Source organism: Periplaneta americana, chromosome 12, assembly GCF_040183065.1.
Source record: "Periplaneta americana isolate PAMFEO1 chromosome 12, P.americana_PAMFEO1_priV1, whole genome shotgun sequence".
NCBI lineage: Eukaryota > Metazoa > Arthropoda > Insecta > Blattodea > Blattidae > Periplaneta > Periplaneta americana.
The window spans coordinates 38079928-38098869 of record NC_091128.1 but is presented as its reverse complement, the minus strand read 5'-3'; the positions used below and the strand labels follow the sequence as shown (position 1 = coordinate 38098869).

The 18942-nt window shown below is 34.2% G+C and overlaps 1 protein-coding gene across 1 annotated transcript in view; it reads right to left on the bottom strand.

Moving 5' to 3' along the window:
* LOC138710314 (mitochondrial amidoxime reducing component 2-like) overlaps positions 1–17151 on the bottom strand; it is a 54372-nt gene extending 37221 nt beyond the window's left edge. Inside the window, exons 1-2 of the mRNA XM_069841120.1 lie at positions 17058–17151; positions 4345–4633 (exon numbers count right to left, since the gene is read on the bottom strand). Coding sequence (XP_069697221.1) covers positions 4345–4610 — 266 coding nt within the window. The 5' untranslated portion in view covers positions 4611–4633; positions 17058–17151. The remainder of the gene's footprint in view (positions 1–4344; positions 4634–17057) is intronic.
* Positions 17152–18942: the final 1791 nt, after the last annotated feature.

Below are 18942 nucleotides of genomic sequence, written 5' to 3'. Positions count from 1 at the left end.
ATTCTCAGTGCTCTGCTCTAGGGAATGGACTTAGTTGATATTTTTGTAACCAGATGGAGAAACACATTACTATTGCCTCGCTATCTTGTGGACAGATTGAACACTACGTAATGAATGACAACTAGTTTCTTTTGCTGAAGTTATTCAGGCAAAAGTAACAGTGTAACAGCGAGTAACTAGTTATTTCGTGTCCAAATTATTTTTGTAACCGTTACAATTAAGTAACTTTTACAAAATAACTGCTACGTTATTTTTCGCCCATCTCTACCGGACAGTATACACTGCAGCCAGGAGCACGTGGAGTAGTCGAAGACCATTCATGCGCTGCTTCTTTTGCGTCCCTGACTAAAAGTTTAATATAGCATACTGGATCTAAAAATAACATTTTACATACTACATCTTGATTATACAACTTTTAACACTATATCACTTCGGAAAACGTATTACGTGTCTTTCACGTGTTAAATTTTATGTTACAACACATACGATCACACAACACAACACAACACAACACAAACAAGCTGCATTCCGGACAATGGGACACAGACTACTCAGTACTAAACATACCAATGAACCAATATGACTACAACGAAGAGCTAAACACAATCATATACATAGCACAAGAAAACGGATACAGCCCCAACATAATATACAACATAATACGAAAGACAAAACATAATCACAAAAAACATAAGAGTATAACACAAACACAAAAACACAAAAAATACATTACACTAACATACGAAAACAAAAACACACACAAGATTGCAACCTCATTGAAGAAATTATATTACAACATCGCATACAGAACAAATAATACTCTACAAAAACATCTCAACACACAAACAAACAAATACAACCACACAGGCGTATACAAACTCAAATGCAGTAACTTCTACTTAGGACAGACAGGCAGATCATTTCAAACACGTTACAAAGCCATCACAGCCATAACAAAATTACGAAACACCTCCACATATGCAGAACACATCACAAATGCTAACCACACCTACAGAGACATCAACACAGACATGGAAATTCTACACAGCCAACCAAAAAGCCACAAACTAAACACACTAGAACAATACGAAATATACATACACACATGCAAATGAAATTCTCAACACACAACTCAATTTCAGAATACACACACTCTTTGACTCCACATTACACTACACAAACACACCCCCCACAGGAAACAAAACAAAAGGCGCCAAGACCAGCAACGACCAGTTCTGAAAATGACCAATAGCATGCCGAAACATATTAACAAGCTAACATAAAATTTAACACGTGAAAGACACATAATACGTTTTCCGAAATAACATTTTATTGTGAAGCAAAACATTCTTCGCGCGTAAATGATAGTGACACTTTATTTTCGACCAATGATTTAGGAGAGATCGCTGTACAGATAGACTGTCCAAAATGCCTTTTCCGCTTTTGAAGAATGCTAAAAAAACTCGTAGGCCTATTTCCATGAAAGCATCATAATGCAGAATCACAATACTTAATTTATTATTTACTAGTAAAAGGTATGTTAAATTAATTTATCACAAGTTAGTTAGAGACGTTTTGGGAGATATCGACACCTTTAAGAACAGTAGACATTGCGATCACTGTTACTAGTGAAAAAAAGTTCGAACTTCAATACATCTGTGTTGACTGTGTTTGTAGTCTCTGTGTAAGAGAATCTTGTACCTTCAATTTGTGTTTTACGTTCACAGGAGGCAATAAACACAATAAATGTGAGTTACAGTTTTCTTTTCGGTCATGAAATAACGCCGTTATATTCATATATGAGGAGCTTGCCGTCTTCATTGAATCATCAATGACTATAATATGTAGTCGTGCATGTAGATAACTTATCTATTATTGGAGAAAAATTCGTTCCCGCACCTGGTTTCGCGCCCAGACGCGCTAGCCGTTACTCCACAGGCGTGGACTTAATTAACTCAAATAGTGATACAGCAAATAATAAAATCTCCTATATGTAATTCTATTTCTTTTTTTCGAAAATGTAAGAATTCACAATCTCCTATGCACTACTGCCATAGAAGAATAAATGTGTTTTGTCCTCCTACTGAAAATTTTCATATTTTGCACATAGGAGTTATTGCAGGAACAACGACGATATAGTCATTGATTATGCAATGAAGACTACGAGGTCCTCATATATGAATATAAAGTATATATCAATGTTAACAGTGATTAAAAAACTGTTGTCGAAAATGGCCATAAAACATTTAAATATGCGCTCCTGCATACATGACTCATATGTCTAAAATGCAGGTAGTAGGTTATTGCTGATACAAAGGAAGAGAGTTCGGCCGGCACCGTGAATTGGGTCTTGGCATGGCTCAGATGGAAAGAACGCTTAGCGCGCAAAGTTGAGAGGTCCCGGGTTCGATTCCTGGTGCGAAACGAATTTTTTTCCAATATATATATATATATATATATATATATATATATATATATATATATATATATAGCATACCATATTTAATTTATTGTATTCTAACTAGATGTGCGTGATATTAGTAAATGTACAAGTTATTGTATATACATTTTACCAGTGTATCTTTGTTTGTGGTATGCTGTCATCATTTGATGGAAGGTGTAACTTGGGGAGATCTCGACTTGTGTCGACTTCTCTCTGATTCCTCTTGCGGGTCATTCTTAGTTGATCTGGTGGGCCGTTTTATCAAAATTTTTGTGTTTGGCCTTAGGAGAGTCCGCAGTCCTTCATAGACCTTTCTAGTGCCACTTTGTCAGTCTATCTGGTTTTATCTCTGTATGTCTGTCTGCATGCACAAAACTACTCATCTTCCAATCAACCAGTCTTAATTAAATTTCATGCAATAATTTTATTGACATCAGACAAATTGGAAAAGGCGCAACTCTCGATGCAAACACGGAACATCAATATTAGTGCGGCGTATTCTTCGCCTTGATTCTGAAGGCTATATGGATTAATAATTGATGACGTAAGAGAATTGTCATCCAGAAATGCTGCAGAATATCATGATTGAGCACGATCTTGTTCTAGCCGAAAATTGATGTGAAATTCGCGTTGAAGAAGATATTACTGCGTGCCGAAATGTTCCTGAACGACCCTAACTGTTGATTAAAACCTTATTTTACAGCCATTTTAAGTTATGCTGTATGACTGTCAACTTTTAATGAATTCTTCCAAGAGCAGAACCCCTCTTTTCGGAATTGTACACATGATTTATGACTGTCAAAATTTTCGAAGTAATGACCCTTCTGACTGTTTCCATTGGAATTAAAGCAGATTTCTTCTTGAGGCATTTGCTGCGAGTAATCCTTAAATATTAGTATTTGTATATTCAATGAAACTTATATTTTACGTAATTTATTAATACATTTATAAATCGTTCGGACGGTTTTAATTTAATCACACCTAATGAAATTTCATATACTCGCTTCTAAATAGCCTTCATAGATTAAAAGCAACACTAAACAAATAATTGATTCCAGTACCAACATTATTGTCTAATTCTTTTGGATACTTTCATTTCCAACTCGTAATACAGGTTATAATTTTTCGAGATTGCTCGAAAAATGGAAGAAACTGTAAAAATCCGGAAAATATTTACGAACGGATCTCAGTCAAGACTTAGAAGACTATGTTAAATAAACTTACACAATTATATATGGGCTTGAAAAGGGCGAATTAAAACATGAAAAGAAGTTAAAATCTTAAAAATAATGACTTAGGACACTTTGCAATCCACCTATTCAATTGAACACTGTTATCTGTGCAGTCACAGCAGGTAACTTTTGATAACACTAATACTCTAGTACACAATTTCTTCAAAGATATGAAGATTGTAAGTTATGTAATAATCTGTGGAATTGCTGAAATGAAATATGATACAATAATAATAAAAAAACGAATATAGGACAATCTCTCCCAAGTCAATTTCTATCCAGAAATAAATGTATGCATACATACACAGTAGCTACTTACGTACATAATGTGTGTAGCTATGTACATATATACTACATAACATACGTACGTACATTCACACACACACACACACACACACAAACACACACACACACACGTTTCTCAAACAAACGTTATCGAAGTTGGGACGATCCAAAAAGATGAGAATGGAAGAATTTCTTACAGACTGGGAAGTCTCTGAGTCCCATTGCCTATACGGCAAAATAATATCAATAATCATTAGGCCTACTCATTATTATTTTTGTTGTATGACGACTTTCTTTTGCGAGTCAATACATTGTCTAAAACTGAAATATCTGGAAGAAACTATGTAATCAACTATTTAAAAAATGTTGGCGTACAAACCTCACCTGTCACGTAAATTCTGAATTTCTTTCGGTGCATTGTCAGTGGTTCGCAGACCCAACTCTGTGCACTCCGCTTCCTCAAGCTCGAAGCCTCGCCCCGATTTCAAAGGGTAGAAAATCAATTCGCTGATCTCGCCAACTCGCCGCCATTTCGTAGGAATCTTCTTGCGCTGAACCCTGTGCCACCACACCGCAGCTATTGTGGCTGCAATGGCAGTAGCTCCCAAAGCTATGGACGTCTGTGAAAAGTGTAGAAACTGTGGCGACATCTTGATATATCACTTCATGTTTCCTGTAGGCAAAGGTGCAAAACAATGCATGTAATTGAAACGGTTCGTGTATTGAAATATACAAACACCTGCTTATTCACTGCATGACGCGTGCCCCCTGTTATTTGTCGATGGTTTGATAAAAATGAATAATAATATTTGGGAAGTTCAGTTAAACCTAACTTTAAGATTATTTGTAATAAAATTGTATACATTTCTTTTAAATATCAACATATAATAAAACTGAAATGTTTCATGATTTCATTTCATTTTGAAACTTCCTAGTCTAAATATCTAATTGTTTAAATTGAATGCAATTTAAAAAATTAGTTATTTAGGCTGGAAAGTATTGAAATGAAAGACATGCATATATATATATATATATATATATGAATTAAAGCATATTATTATTATTATTATTATTATTATTATTATTATTATTATTATTATTATTAACCATTAGAAATACATTTTCATATTAATGTAACTTAAAAGTTGCATATGATATTTTATTGATGCACGGACAGAAGGTCTACAGCAAATATGTCTAATAGCATTATGTATAATTTTTTGGGTCTCATGACAGTAGGTGTCTACATAAAATAGGTGTACTGTGCCTTTCAGTCTACCTTAAAAGGATCTACAAATGAAAATGCTTACTAGAAAAAGTCTACTAATTAAATGTTATATAAAACTTATTTAATTACATTACTGAAGATTTAAGAAATAAATTTATAACACTTTATTAAGAAGAAATAATTATTATCATCATCATCATCATCATCATCATTGGCGCTACAGCCCTTGGTGGGCCTGGGCCTCCCTTAGTAATTGTCGCCATTCGTCTCTATCTTGTGTGGCAGTCTTCCAATTCTTGCACCCCAACTTTCTGGCATCCTCTTCCACTCCATCAAGTGCGGTCGACCTCGTCTTCTCTGACCTCCCGGATTTGTTATTACGATTTTTTTGCAAGGTTCACTTGGGTCCATGCGTATTACAGGTCCTGCCCACCTCAATCTGCTTGTTTTAACTGTATTGATTATATTTGGCTCTCCCAGAAGTCTAAATAATTCATAGTTGCATCTCCTCCTCCAGAGAGCTTTCTCAAATATTGAGCCATAGATCCTTCGCTGAATCTTTCTTTCGAAAATCTCCAATCTTTTTTCATCGTTTTTGGAGATTGACCACGTTTCTGCAGCATATGTCAAAACTGGTCTCACTAATGTTTTGTAAAGAATAATTTTTACTTTCCTGGATAAGAAGAAATAATAGAAATGTATAATTACATCTTATCTTCAATCCCATGTATAAGTTGAATTTGTAATTCCAACCTGTAGCTTAGACTTCTCACATATACTTTGATTTCATCCTACCTTTAAATGCTTGATAATCGTCTATCATTCTTTCTACTTGCTGTTGATTTATTGGGCAGGACTTCTTAATTTTTATTTTTTGTAGGTTATTTTACGACGCTTTATCAACAACTTAGGTTATTTAGCGTCTGAATGAGATGAAGGTGATAATGCCGGTGAAATGAGACCCGGGGTCCAACACCGAAAGTTACCCAGCATTGAGGGAAAACCCCGGAAAAAACCTAACCAGGTAACTTGCCCCGACCGGGAATGGAACCCGGGCCACCTGGTTTCGCGGCTAGACCCGCTAACCGTTACTCCACAGGTGTGGACACTTCTTTATGTGTTATTATCCGTAACACATGTAACACTGCAGGTATCATCCAGTACATCTGGTTGCCATCTTGATTTACACGCCTCGAATGGTAGTCAAAATTGTTATGCACCAGAATTTTCTTTCCTTTTGCCGAATCTATAGTGTAAGTGTTCATTGTGAATTTTTAAATTCCCATTTGCTTCCTTTAATTACATTATCTAGGATACGTAATTTACGTCATTGTGTATAGATATTATTATATAGTAGACATTTTGTTTTTAAATTTTCACTGTAGATCTTATTGTAAATTATACATTTCATATGTAGACTTATTTCCTTCAGACATTTCTTTTTTATAGACCTCTTTTCAAGTAGACTTATTCCTCGATAGTCTTATAGTCAATAGACCAAATATCTGTAAAGCATTTTATTTGGCAGCTTTTTGACTATGTACAGTCCCAGAAAAAAAAATGGCCCGACTCTACAAGCTCCTTATACAACACGATTGACACCACAACGATTTAACAACGGTTTTCAATCCAGTATTTGAATAGTATTACAGGAATATTATTTCACAACTAATGCAAAAGGCACGAAATTATTCTGAAAATGAGATCAAATTGATTCTTAAGAATCATTATTAAACACACAAGATACTTAACAACACCGATGATGACAATACAGCTCTGCTCTCCGATTACAGGGTTCAGATGGTGTTGAGGAAAGGCTTTTTTAAATTAATAATTTCGTTTAACATCATTCTGTTTTCCTGCACGATTTATGAATATTCATCTACTGTTAAGAATAGATCTATTTTCATTTCATCTTTTCAAATGCCTTTCGGGTTACGAAAACAATCGACGTAAAATAAATTTTAATAACTGCCAAAGCGATCTTGTGTGCCTTGGAGCACTGCGCATGCGTACTGCGTTCAATCTGGAAACAAACAAATTTAGGCGGGCCACATTTTTTCTGGAATTGTACATATTATCTTTGACATCTTTCATACCTCAAAGCAGTTGACTAGATGCTGAATGCAGCGGTCATCCAGCATTTTTTTTTTTTTTTTTAATTTTGGAGCACAATTTAACTGTTCCCATACCGTTACCGAAGACCGATTATTGACTATAACGCTTGTTATGCGGTGTGTCTTGGAAACATTAGTAATCATCTCTTGCCTTGTACAGCCATAAAATAGTGTAAAATAACTGTTAAGGAGAATTTGCCACATAAATGTAAAAATAAGAACTAAATTAATGAGTTAAGGTATCCTGAAACAAGTTTTAAATGTAGTTACAATACATTCAATACAAAATCAATATTCTTGCATGTAGAAGTAATTCCAGACGTCAAATTACCATGGTAATAATTTAAACTCCCCCCCCCCCCCCATCCGACCATCTGTTTTCCCTTTTCCCAGGCTTACCAGTAATTCGTTTACACTCTCCATTTATTAAAAAAAAATACTAGGGACTTGCAGCGATTCTAGTGTTATGTCTTGTGGAGGATGAAGTCCACTGATAGCTTGCGAAACTGGTGTGTTATCTGCAGACTGGCCTTGAATCTAACAAGGTCATGGCTTTATTTGTATAATACGGTACTTTGAATACAGATGACGTCATATGCATTTGTGTACACACATTCCAACGTGGGATCAGTGTTGCCAATTCAGCGGTTTTCCCGCTAAATCTAGCTTTTTTGGATAGCGTCTCGCGGGTAAAATTATATTATCCCGCTTAGCGGGAATACTAGCGGTTTTTAATCTTTGAAGTTTCTGAAATAACATTAATATTAGCTTATAATAGCGGCTTTCATAATTACATTTAATTCGTTCAGTGTGTGTTTTGTGAAATAATGGATGTTGTTAATGTAGTGATAATTCCATATTATATATGTTACCGTTAAAACCCGAAATCCGTCAAAACGAGTCTCAACTAGTAAAAACTAGTTTAAGAAAATAAAGATAGATAGAAATTCAGTTTTCGTATGATCTAGAATCAGTGTCAGGTTAGGTTTGGTTTGTTTAGGTTTTTGTTTGGTAAAAAAAAAAAAAAAAAAACCTAACCAAACCAAACCTGACCTGTCATTGATTCTAGATCTTACGAAAATTCACTTTCTATCTATCTATATTTTAAAACTACTGTAGTTTCTACTAGTTGAAACTGGTTTTGTCGAATTTTGGATTTTAACGGTAACATATATCGTGCAATAAGAATTTAAATATGTTGTGTCTGTGATAAAAGGGTTCAAAATTGCTTTATAGCGCCACATTGGCAATGATAATAGTGTGCAATATTCGTTACATTGGCGGGTGGATGCTCTACTTTGACCGTTATTATTATTATTATTATTATTATTATTATTATTATTATTATTATTATTATTATTACTATTATTATTTAACGTCATATATAGAGTACTACTTTCATCTTATTCTGTTCTCCTATTTTTTAATTGCCTGTTATTCGTTAGCTAGTAGCATTTTTTCATATATGAAGGTAGGACATAGTACTGTATATAAATGCTGAGTTTCATTTGGGCAGATTCATCATATTAGTCCAGTAAAATATGAACAGTTACATTCTGTGTTCTCCTATATGAAGCACAAGCATGATCGCCGTAAAAACTAAAAGCTATGTGTTAAGAATTTGCTAATATAAATTGAAGGGAATAAGAAACGAGAAGTATTATAGAGATTAAAGTCACTGTTGACTGGGACGGAATAATGAAATAAAATTTTCCTGGACATTTTAAGCGATTGAATCACAAACAAGAAACATACAGGCTAACAGCTTGAAATTTGAGAACAGGTGACAGAAATGTGTGAACATGATAGATTGACGATCTGAAAGAAACGTTTGGCAGCAAGTGATCAAGAGTTACGAAAGATTATGAACTTATAGAAGTACCAGACGAGGAAAATGTTGGATCTACAGAACATTATAACTTACTCTTTATATTATTATATTGAACTGATATTGGAGACTAAAACTGCACACACGGATCTGAATCTGAGGATGCTCAGTTAAATGAAGAATGGATCTTCAATATTTAATGGACAAATACTACTTTTGAAGGATAGAAAAAGACAATTACAAAAATAAAAAAAAATGCTCTTCAGTATATAGGCCCACAGTGTGATTTTCGTTTTGTAGAGTTCGGAAATATAGGCCATACAAAAAAAAGCATAACCCAAATTTATCGAAATAATTACTTAATTTGTTATGGATTCTTCATTTAACTGAGGCTCGAGAAAATAATAGTTTAGAGCCATCTGCATACTTTGTACTATTAAATTAATAAATAACCATTCGTAAAACATGTACGCATGTCCAATTACGTGGTAGAATTTCCAACATTTTAATATTATTCAAATGGATACACATCGCTTGCACAGTCAATATCTATTACAGAACCTTGAAATGATGCCGGTGTTATTGTTTTAATAGCACATATTATATTAAAGGATATTCTTTGTAGGAAGAGACAGAAATGAGAAAAATAAAGAAAAATGTAATGAAAAGAAAAGAAAGGACGAAGGAGAAAATGAAGACGAGAGTGAAGGGAAGTAAGGAATGAAGAAGGAATAGAAACGAATACGCGAGTATAGAGACAAAGAAAGGAAATATAAAGAAACAAATATACGGGGACAGAAAGAAAAACCAAAGAATCTATTGTGGTGAATTTTACAAATAAGCGAATGAATTGTGACCGGTGGAAAGAAATAAAGCTAGAAAGAAACTAGGAAGAAAAAGAACATGCAATCAGGAAGGAGCAAAAGCAAACAGCGTGAGATAAAGAAAACGTTAGACGAAAAATAAACAGAAGAAAAACGGAAAATGGAACTAAAGTTAGGGAGAAAAGGAAATGCATGAGGAACACGAGAAAGACAATACTATAAAAGTGAAAAGAAACTTTCAATAAAGCTTTTTTTGGTACGAAGGTTAATATGATATAACGTCTTCAACACTTTATAATAAAGTAGACTTTTTTGTGCTAATGGCGGATACTTGGCTTCTCGTCATTCACTATATAAGCTAGTTGCGTATACTAATTTACGGACATAGTCGTTGCTCAGGATGCTACATTCCCGATGAGACGAGACGAGACGAGACGAGACGAGACGAGACGAGACGAGATGATGGAGATTTGTTGGGATGCCACAGGGAACAAGAGCTCCCGGAGGAAACCCTATGTTACGGGATTTCCCAACACAAGTTATAAACCGGGGGTACACCGGGGATAGATTAAATTAAATTAAATTATTTTTATGCTCGACCATGCCGAAATGTAGTAATTATATACCTGGTAGCAGACCTTTAATGCATGTCATTAAAGTACACCTACTTATTAAACGTCAGGTCTTTCAGCCAAAGACGACTCAGGTTACAACTGTTCAGCCAATGACAGGTCAGCTTTCTACCGTTATAAACCGCAAGTATCGATTATTCTCGGATATGTAATCGAAAGAGAATTAGCGAAAAGTCACGGAGGCTGGAAATCCAATACTGTCGCAGATGGTTATGTTCTGTTACTATAATAATTAGCGTTAATTGTAAATAATATTCAAACAAATTCAATTTGTTATCTCGTTTTTCAATGTCAAATTTAATTTCAATGTTATCTCTGTTGGTTCTTATGGCCTAGCAAGGTCAATGTGAACATCGGTTCCTCGGAAAAAATCAATACTTTCGCGTCTCCGCACATCTCACAACATACGGGACATTGGTCTAGGTCAGATACAAAGAAAATTAATAATATCAAGTTAGAAATATGGTCGAGCATAAAAAGTCGTATGAAACTCGCCTATAATGGTAATTAAGAAGCTCGTATGAAAATTATGAAACGAGCGCAAGCGAGTTTCATAAATATCCATACTCACTTCTTAATTACCTTAATTATAGGCTCGTTGCATAATGTACTATTATTTAACGGAATTCGCAACTGCCTAAGTTATATCAGCGTCGCCAGTGTGCCAGAATTTTGCCTCGCAGGAGTTCTTTCACATGCCAGTAAATTTACTGACATGAGCCTCGGAGCGGGATCGAATCCACAATTTGGGTCAGAAGGTCAGCATTCTACCGCCTGCGCCATCCAGGCCGACCCGGGATAGAACCCGAGTTCAAAGGATTATAAGTCCATACTCTAGCCACTAGGTCTCAATAGCGGCTAAAAATAGTGCTTAAAATTATATTGTATACTAGCCATACCAGTGAGCTCCGCTGCACTTGTTAGAATAAATATAAAGTAATTAGCCTACATAATAAAAATAGGACATTTGGTTCAGGGAACAAACTTATCTGATAGAAGGATAAATCGTTTAATATTTTACTTAGTATAAATTCTATTTACATAATGAAAATACGATCTTTTGGTCCAGTGAGCACTCATTTGGTGCAAGGATAATTCCTTTAACATGTTTCTTAATTGTTAGTATATGCAAATAATTAAAATGGGATCATTTGGTTCAGAGAACATTCGTTTTTGTTGCAAGGATAATTTGTTTAACATGTCTCCAAATTAGTCGTGATTGCATCCTTTAATAAATCACTTCAAATTAATGTAAATATGCAGTGGATTGTGTTGAAGATAATTTTTTATGTCGGCCGCACTGTGCATATTTTTTACGTTAAGTTTATTTATACACGCTTTAACATTTGCGGCCATGTCGCATGTCAGAATGTGTGGCTGTACCAGTAGGCCGATTATACTATTGTTGAGTTCCTGTTTCTATAATGTGTTGTAGATGGCTTGTGTTCACGTAACTATTATAGAGTTCGATTAATATTTATCGTATTGGTAATTGAGGCGGTGATGAATCATGGCATATAAATTTACAATCTGGCAATTATCTTTATGACTAAGGAAAACCATAAAAAAAAACCCAGTCAGATTAGTCGGCCACAGAATTTGAACCCTCCAGAAAGCAAGTTTCAAACTCTACCGTCTGAGCCAACTTGCTAGGTTATGCATCATTGTATATATAAATAAAAAATGAAAATTAATGTGGTACATAAATATTATTTTAAGAAACACAGGAAACGAATATGGGTAAATAAAATTATGAGCAGAGGAACGCCATTTCGTGACATTTTGTGAGCTCAACGATAAAATATTAATTTTTACTCAATATGTGCTGTATTTTTGGTCCAGTAAACATACTCATCTTTATGAGAAAACTCTTAAAAATACTATTATGTTCTGTGGACAAAAACATCCATTATTTCCATCATAGAGAACAATTATATCCGAATGAATATAGTGTTAAATGAATATCTTCTTATTGTTATGTATGCCGTCATAAATAGACGTAGTCATTTGTTTTCATTTCATTGTATACCTATTAGTCTGAGACGACGCTGATAAAACATATTGTTATTATAGAACTCGTGTATCTCGTTAAATATTATTCCTATCAAAATTTTACAGAGAATAAAACTTATTGGAAACTGTTTTAAAACAAACTATTGTCTGTAAAATGTTTCACAAAAAATCAATAATAAGCGAGATATTTCAATTTATTTACCCGCTTATAATCCCCCCTTTGAATGAAGTATTTTGAATGCTATCTAGCCTAAAATCTAAGTTAGAACAAACTTAATTTATATTACAGTTTTCATATAAATCGGCTCAGCCATTATCACGTGTGAAAAGGTACAAATATGCAGAGAGAGAGAGAGAGAGAGAGAGAGAGAGAGAGAGAGAGAGAGAGAGAGAGAGAGACAGACAGACAGATAGACAAAAATGTAAAAAAAAATGCTATTTTTGGTCTCAGGGTTGTTAATTATACATGTTAACACCAATTATTTTTGGAAAAGCGAAAATTACCAGAAAACTGTTGGTTACAGATTCATTATTAGGCCTTGTAGTTTATAGATTAGGCCTATTTCATGTGTCAAACATTAATTACTGAAAGCAGTGTTTACAGTTCTATAACAATTCATTCCAATTACTAATAATTTAAATCTGTAGCAATGAATTTTTATGTACAGTTAACACATCTCGTTTATATATGAATACTCTAATCGGGTACAGAGGGCGCACATATAACAAACCATACAGTCCCCGTATGTACAGTAGCTATTGCTACAATATTTCTCAGAGTCGATACATGTAGCATGTCAATTTTGGCAGCTACCATTGCCTCCTTTAACTAAGTTCTATTTATCGAACAATTTTAATCATGTACAGAATTTTCTAGAAACAAATGATCATTTCTAGTGTAGTCATAGTTATATTAATATGAACATTGAGCTTCTGCGGTTTAAAGGAAATCCCTATATTATGTATAAACATTCATGTCCACATAGAAAGAATAAGTAGGTAATATCTTTCCTCTTATGCAAAACCGCATTAAATAAACGCAGATACATGTATAGTAAGTGAACATCAAATGTTACATTAACAAATATGTTGTAAAGATGAAATATTATTATAACGAGATGCAAATGTATGGTGAGTAAACATCAAGTTATTATAAGAGTACATCATTGTGATAAGTACTATACAACCGCAACTCTTTATAATAATATTTTCTTTACATATTTGCTAATAAGTGATCATAGTATTACTTACTTAAATTTGTGTAAACTATGGGTACATTCATCGTGTATTTCCAAACCTTCTAGTGATCCATACCATTTTCTATTCACGCCTAAACACCAATTCAGAAGCATATTAGTTATCCATGACCCTATATACCTTCATTGATTTGCAAATATTTTAATGGTATTCTTTGTTAAAATATGCGTCCTATTGTCAAATAAGTGTCCACCTACGAGTCTTCACACACATAATAACAATACGGCTTATTTATCCCACACAATAGCCCGGTTGTGATCTCTATCTGTAATGGACGATCACAGTATGATATTAAATATGCATATTTCTTATACTTATTGATTGATCTTGTTGCTGTACTTTTAGTTAGATTTTTAAAAGTGTTTTTAATTGCCTTTTTAAAATTTTAAATTCGTATAATTGGTCACATGTATTAAGTAATTTTGATATACATTGTGTACAGATATCTATATTGTCTGAAGATGCCCACACAGAGCGAAAACGTTCACAAAATAATTAAAATGTGTTAACAAAAATATTTTTTGTGTTGACATTATAAATAAGTCAAGACGGAAACTAAAACCACATTACTCGTTCATCATAATACGACTTATTGGATAATCTACAAAGATGAATTCAAAATTCAAATTTATTGGATTAGTCTGATCGAGGTGGCACTGACTTATAAAACACATTGTTATTTTATTACTTATCAATATTTAAAAAATCAAGAAGGTCAACTCATAGAAATGTTTATACACATAGACAGACTCCAGTAAACCCTAAAATTACAACAAAAGCTTACGAAAACGTAGCTAATTATCTAACCAATGAAACCAATAAATTCAAACTTGCCAGAAATAGAATGTAGGTACAATATAATCTAATACACTTAAAACTGTGCAATGTGATGATAATAAAATCACTTCTCTACTACAACAAAATATTGATTTCAATTCACCTACTGTATATATGTATAACTCACAACATTGGTTAAACAAACGTATAATTTAGATATACAAATTGTCTGTGGAGAGTTACATCTGAATTTAAAAAATGTCTTACTCATAACGCTTTTTTTACTTCGTTATTTAACGACGTTGTATCAACTACGAGGTTATTTAGCGTCGATGAGATTGGTGATCGCGAGATAGTATTTGGCGAAATGAGCCCAAGGATTCGCCATAGATTACCTGACTTTGCCTTACGGTTGGGGAAAACCTCGGAAAAAACCCAATCAGGTATTCAGCCCAAGCGGAAATTGAACCCGCGCCCGAACGCAACTCCGAATCGGTAGGCAAGCGCCTTAGCCGACAGAGCTACGCCGGTGGCTCTGATAACCTATATCTAAAGAAATTAGCGTTCACGAAAAATATCAAATGGTGTAAACAATGAACAATCAAACTTCATAAAATAAGGAATGAAGATCAAAACTCACCTTTATGGCTGTTTCCTACTTACAATAGTCAGCAGTATTGGCGACTTAATTGAAACCACTTTCTTCATTGCTGACAATGTAATGAAATTTGTGAGCATTACTTACTACATTTATTTGTCTGTAGCCATACCGTGATGACATTGAAAATAGTAAGCTACTTATATACTGTAGTCAATATGGAATCATAGGTTGTACACACATCGCTGGCATTCGGCTTCCTGATTTTGTATGCACGTGCAATAAATTTCACTCTCAGGTCCATAGGTTATTATGGTGTTAATTATAAAGTTAACAAATTCGCGAGGACAGATTTAAACATTTAAACATTATTCCCATCATAGAATACTATATCCGTATAAAAATAGTGTTAAATGAATATCTTCCGTTTGTTGTTGTGCAAGGCCCCTTATAGATGAAGTCACTTGTTTTCATTTCATTATAGCCTATAAAAAGCATTGTTATTTTTTAAGCTCATTTATCTCATTAAATGAGGGGTTCACAGCCAGAGTGGACCAAGTCCTTCTGAAACAATTATGATAAATTGAGTCTCAAAGTTCCTGGCTCATGCTTAGCAACCTTCACCTTCCATAGGAAATGAAGAGTCCACTGCAAGAATGATGGATGTCACTTTCTTGTCGAAAATGAACCAAGGCTGTCAATGCATAGCTTAAGACATATAGAATGTACATAGAAAGTTATATGGCATTAACACTGATAGTCATTGTCCAGTAACGATCGGAAAATCACAGTTAAGCTTTGAGCGCCAAGCATTTCAAACTTTCAATTGCTTCTCCTGAAAAATGTATTCCAAATGACATCCATCATTCTTGCAGTGGACTCTTCAAATGCTGTCCTACGTGGAGTAACAAATGACGTATGGACTTTGTTTGTTACAGAAATGAATAAATCTAAGTTTTCTTCATCCGAGATTGTATTAATCCACAAACTGACCACTTGGTGGACTTGGTCCACTCTGGTTTTGAGCCCCTCAAATATCAGTCCTATCAAAATTTTGCATAGAATAAAACTTAACGGAAATAATTTTTAAAGAAACTTTTGTTATGTAACATTTTAATGAAAATCAATAATAAGGGAGATATTTCGATGTATTTAATTCAGGACCCCTTATAACTCCCCTTTTAAATAACGTATTTTAAATGCAATATAGCCTAAAAACTAAATTATAACAAACTTAATTTATATTCGAATTTTGATATAAATCGGTTCAGCCATTATGAAAAGATAAAAAAACATCCAGACAGACAGATACACAGACAGACATACAAAAATAAAAAATAAATTTTTAAAATGGTTAATTTTACATGTTAACAGAATTATTTTTGGAAAAGCGAAAATTACCAGAAATATTTCGGTTACAGATTTATTATTAGTATAGATTCGTGTTACATTTGCCAGGAATGAGAAGATATTTATGTTTTTATTGTTACTAACATTCGTTGCCGTAGCGACAAGTGGCTTTTGTAAATGTTTATCCACTCCTTGTTTTTGGTAACAGCAACATGATTATAAGGGATAAGTATATAATTATATTAAGAATTCAATATTAAATTATTGTAATATTTATTTATTACAACGAATTATTAAACGTGATATTGGATAAAATATTGTATGCCATACGAGGGTAAACAGATTTCATGCACTCGTGGAAACTATCACTCTCGGTTGAGCCTTCAGAGCTAAATATTCCGCTCATTAATAAAACCCTACATTAAAATACTATGCTTTCTACTTCATGTAAAATAAACTGCAAGCAGACTTACGGTTGGCGTCAGGAAGCTGCTGACACTTGAATGCTTCTGTGCACTCAGATACGCACTGTATGCATGGCCTCGTTTCCACATCGTGTCAAGCAATGTTACCAACTTCAATTTTCAAAAAGTCACTATACGCTTTTAAAAGTGCCACCAAATATAGCATAAAGATTATTTGATTTTGTTATCTACAGACATTATGTTTTACTTCCTTACTGAATAAATCACAAATAAGCTACATTAGAAATAATATCATTAAGCTCTTACCAAAACTAGAAAATGAGCGATTCTACATAAATGTTTCAGGCACAACTTTAGAATATATTATTAGAATATATTATTACAATGTAACAAAGTGGATAGAGCGTTAGCACATAGAGCTGAAAACCCGGGTTCAAATCCCAGTGCCGGAGACAATTTTTCTTCGTTCCACTCATCCTTCATCATACAACTGTAGAAGTTGAAGTACCTGAAGCTGCTGCTTTGAATGTTTTCACCATGGATTGAGGAAAGTTCGTGATAATTTCCTGCATTCAGCCCTATTTATAGTAAATTGTTAACATTTGTGCTTCCTTTAAATAGCCTATATATATATATTTTTTTACTAACGGCAGGTACTTGACTTACCTCATTCACCCATATGATGCCAGCTATGTAGATCAATTTACCGACAGAGTCATTGCCCTGGGTGCGCCATAAGATGCTGGTTTACACTACACCCTTGATGAGATGATTATGGAGATTTATTGGGATGATACAGGGAAACCGGAGTTCCCGGAGAAAACCCCTGTGTTACCTGGACCACGGACTTGCCCAACACACGTTATAAATGGGATCGAACCCGGGCCGACAGGATTATAAGTCCAGCGCTCTAGCCACTAGACCACCGCGGGGGCTGCTACCTTTAAATATAGCTTTACATAAATTCGCCAAGTAGCCACAACACAATTAACATAATAATATAACAGTACACAAATAATGCCAAAGATTCCTTTTGGCACAGGTGGTTTTACTGCATTTTATGACATGCACAAAATTAGAATAATCGAAATTTCGTTGGACTAAGACAATATTGGGCACTGTTTAATGATTTGTCTCTATGTGGCTTAATAAATACGTAGACCTTGACACGCTTGAATATAGACAACATTTGCAAAAGGCTTTTGTTGGATCTCTTCAGATTTCGTTAATTAAATAACACAAACATTTCTTTTTAACTATTGCCTTCCATATTTTATGTTATATTATGCATATTATATTAGATTAATTTGAATGATGATAATGTACACTTGTTCTTGTAATTGTATTAAATTTCTGGTGGTGTCAAAAAGGTCTGATGGCTATAACTCCATCATAGTAGGATAAATAAAAAAAACATATTTCGGCTTTACTTTCCTCATTTTCAGATGTTAATCATATGTAACATAAATAATTATATATGTGTATATATATACAGAGGGTGCCAAAAATGTACACACTCTTTCAATGACTACAACTTTAAGAATTATTATGATACAGAAACGTTTCAAAATTAAAAATAATGCGAATCAATGTAGAAACCAGTCATTTATTGAAAGTGTTCAAATTGTTGGCCATTGTGATCCAGGCACAGCTGATAACACTGACCGATGGAATCCAAAACGTTCCTAATCATTTCGATTGGTATTTGGGCACATTCACTGAGTAGCTTAGTTGGTAGAGCAGCTGGCTACGGATTGAAAGGTCCGGGGTTCGATCCCAGGTCGTGACAGGATTATTTCTCGTTCCCAAACTTTCAGAACGGCCCCGACGTTCACTCAGCCTCCTATTAAATTGAGTACCGGGTCTTTCCTGGGGGTTAAAGGCGGTCAGAGCGTGGTGCCGACCACACCACCTCATTCTAGTGCCGAGGTCA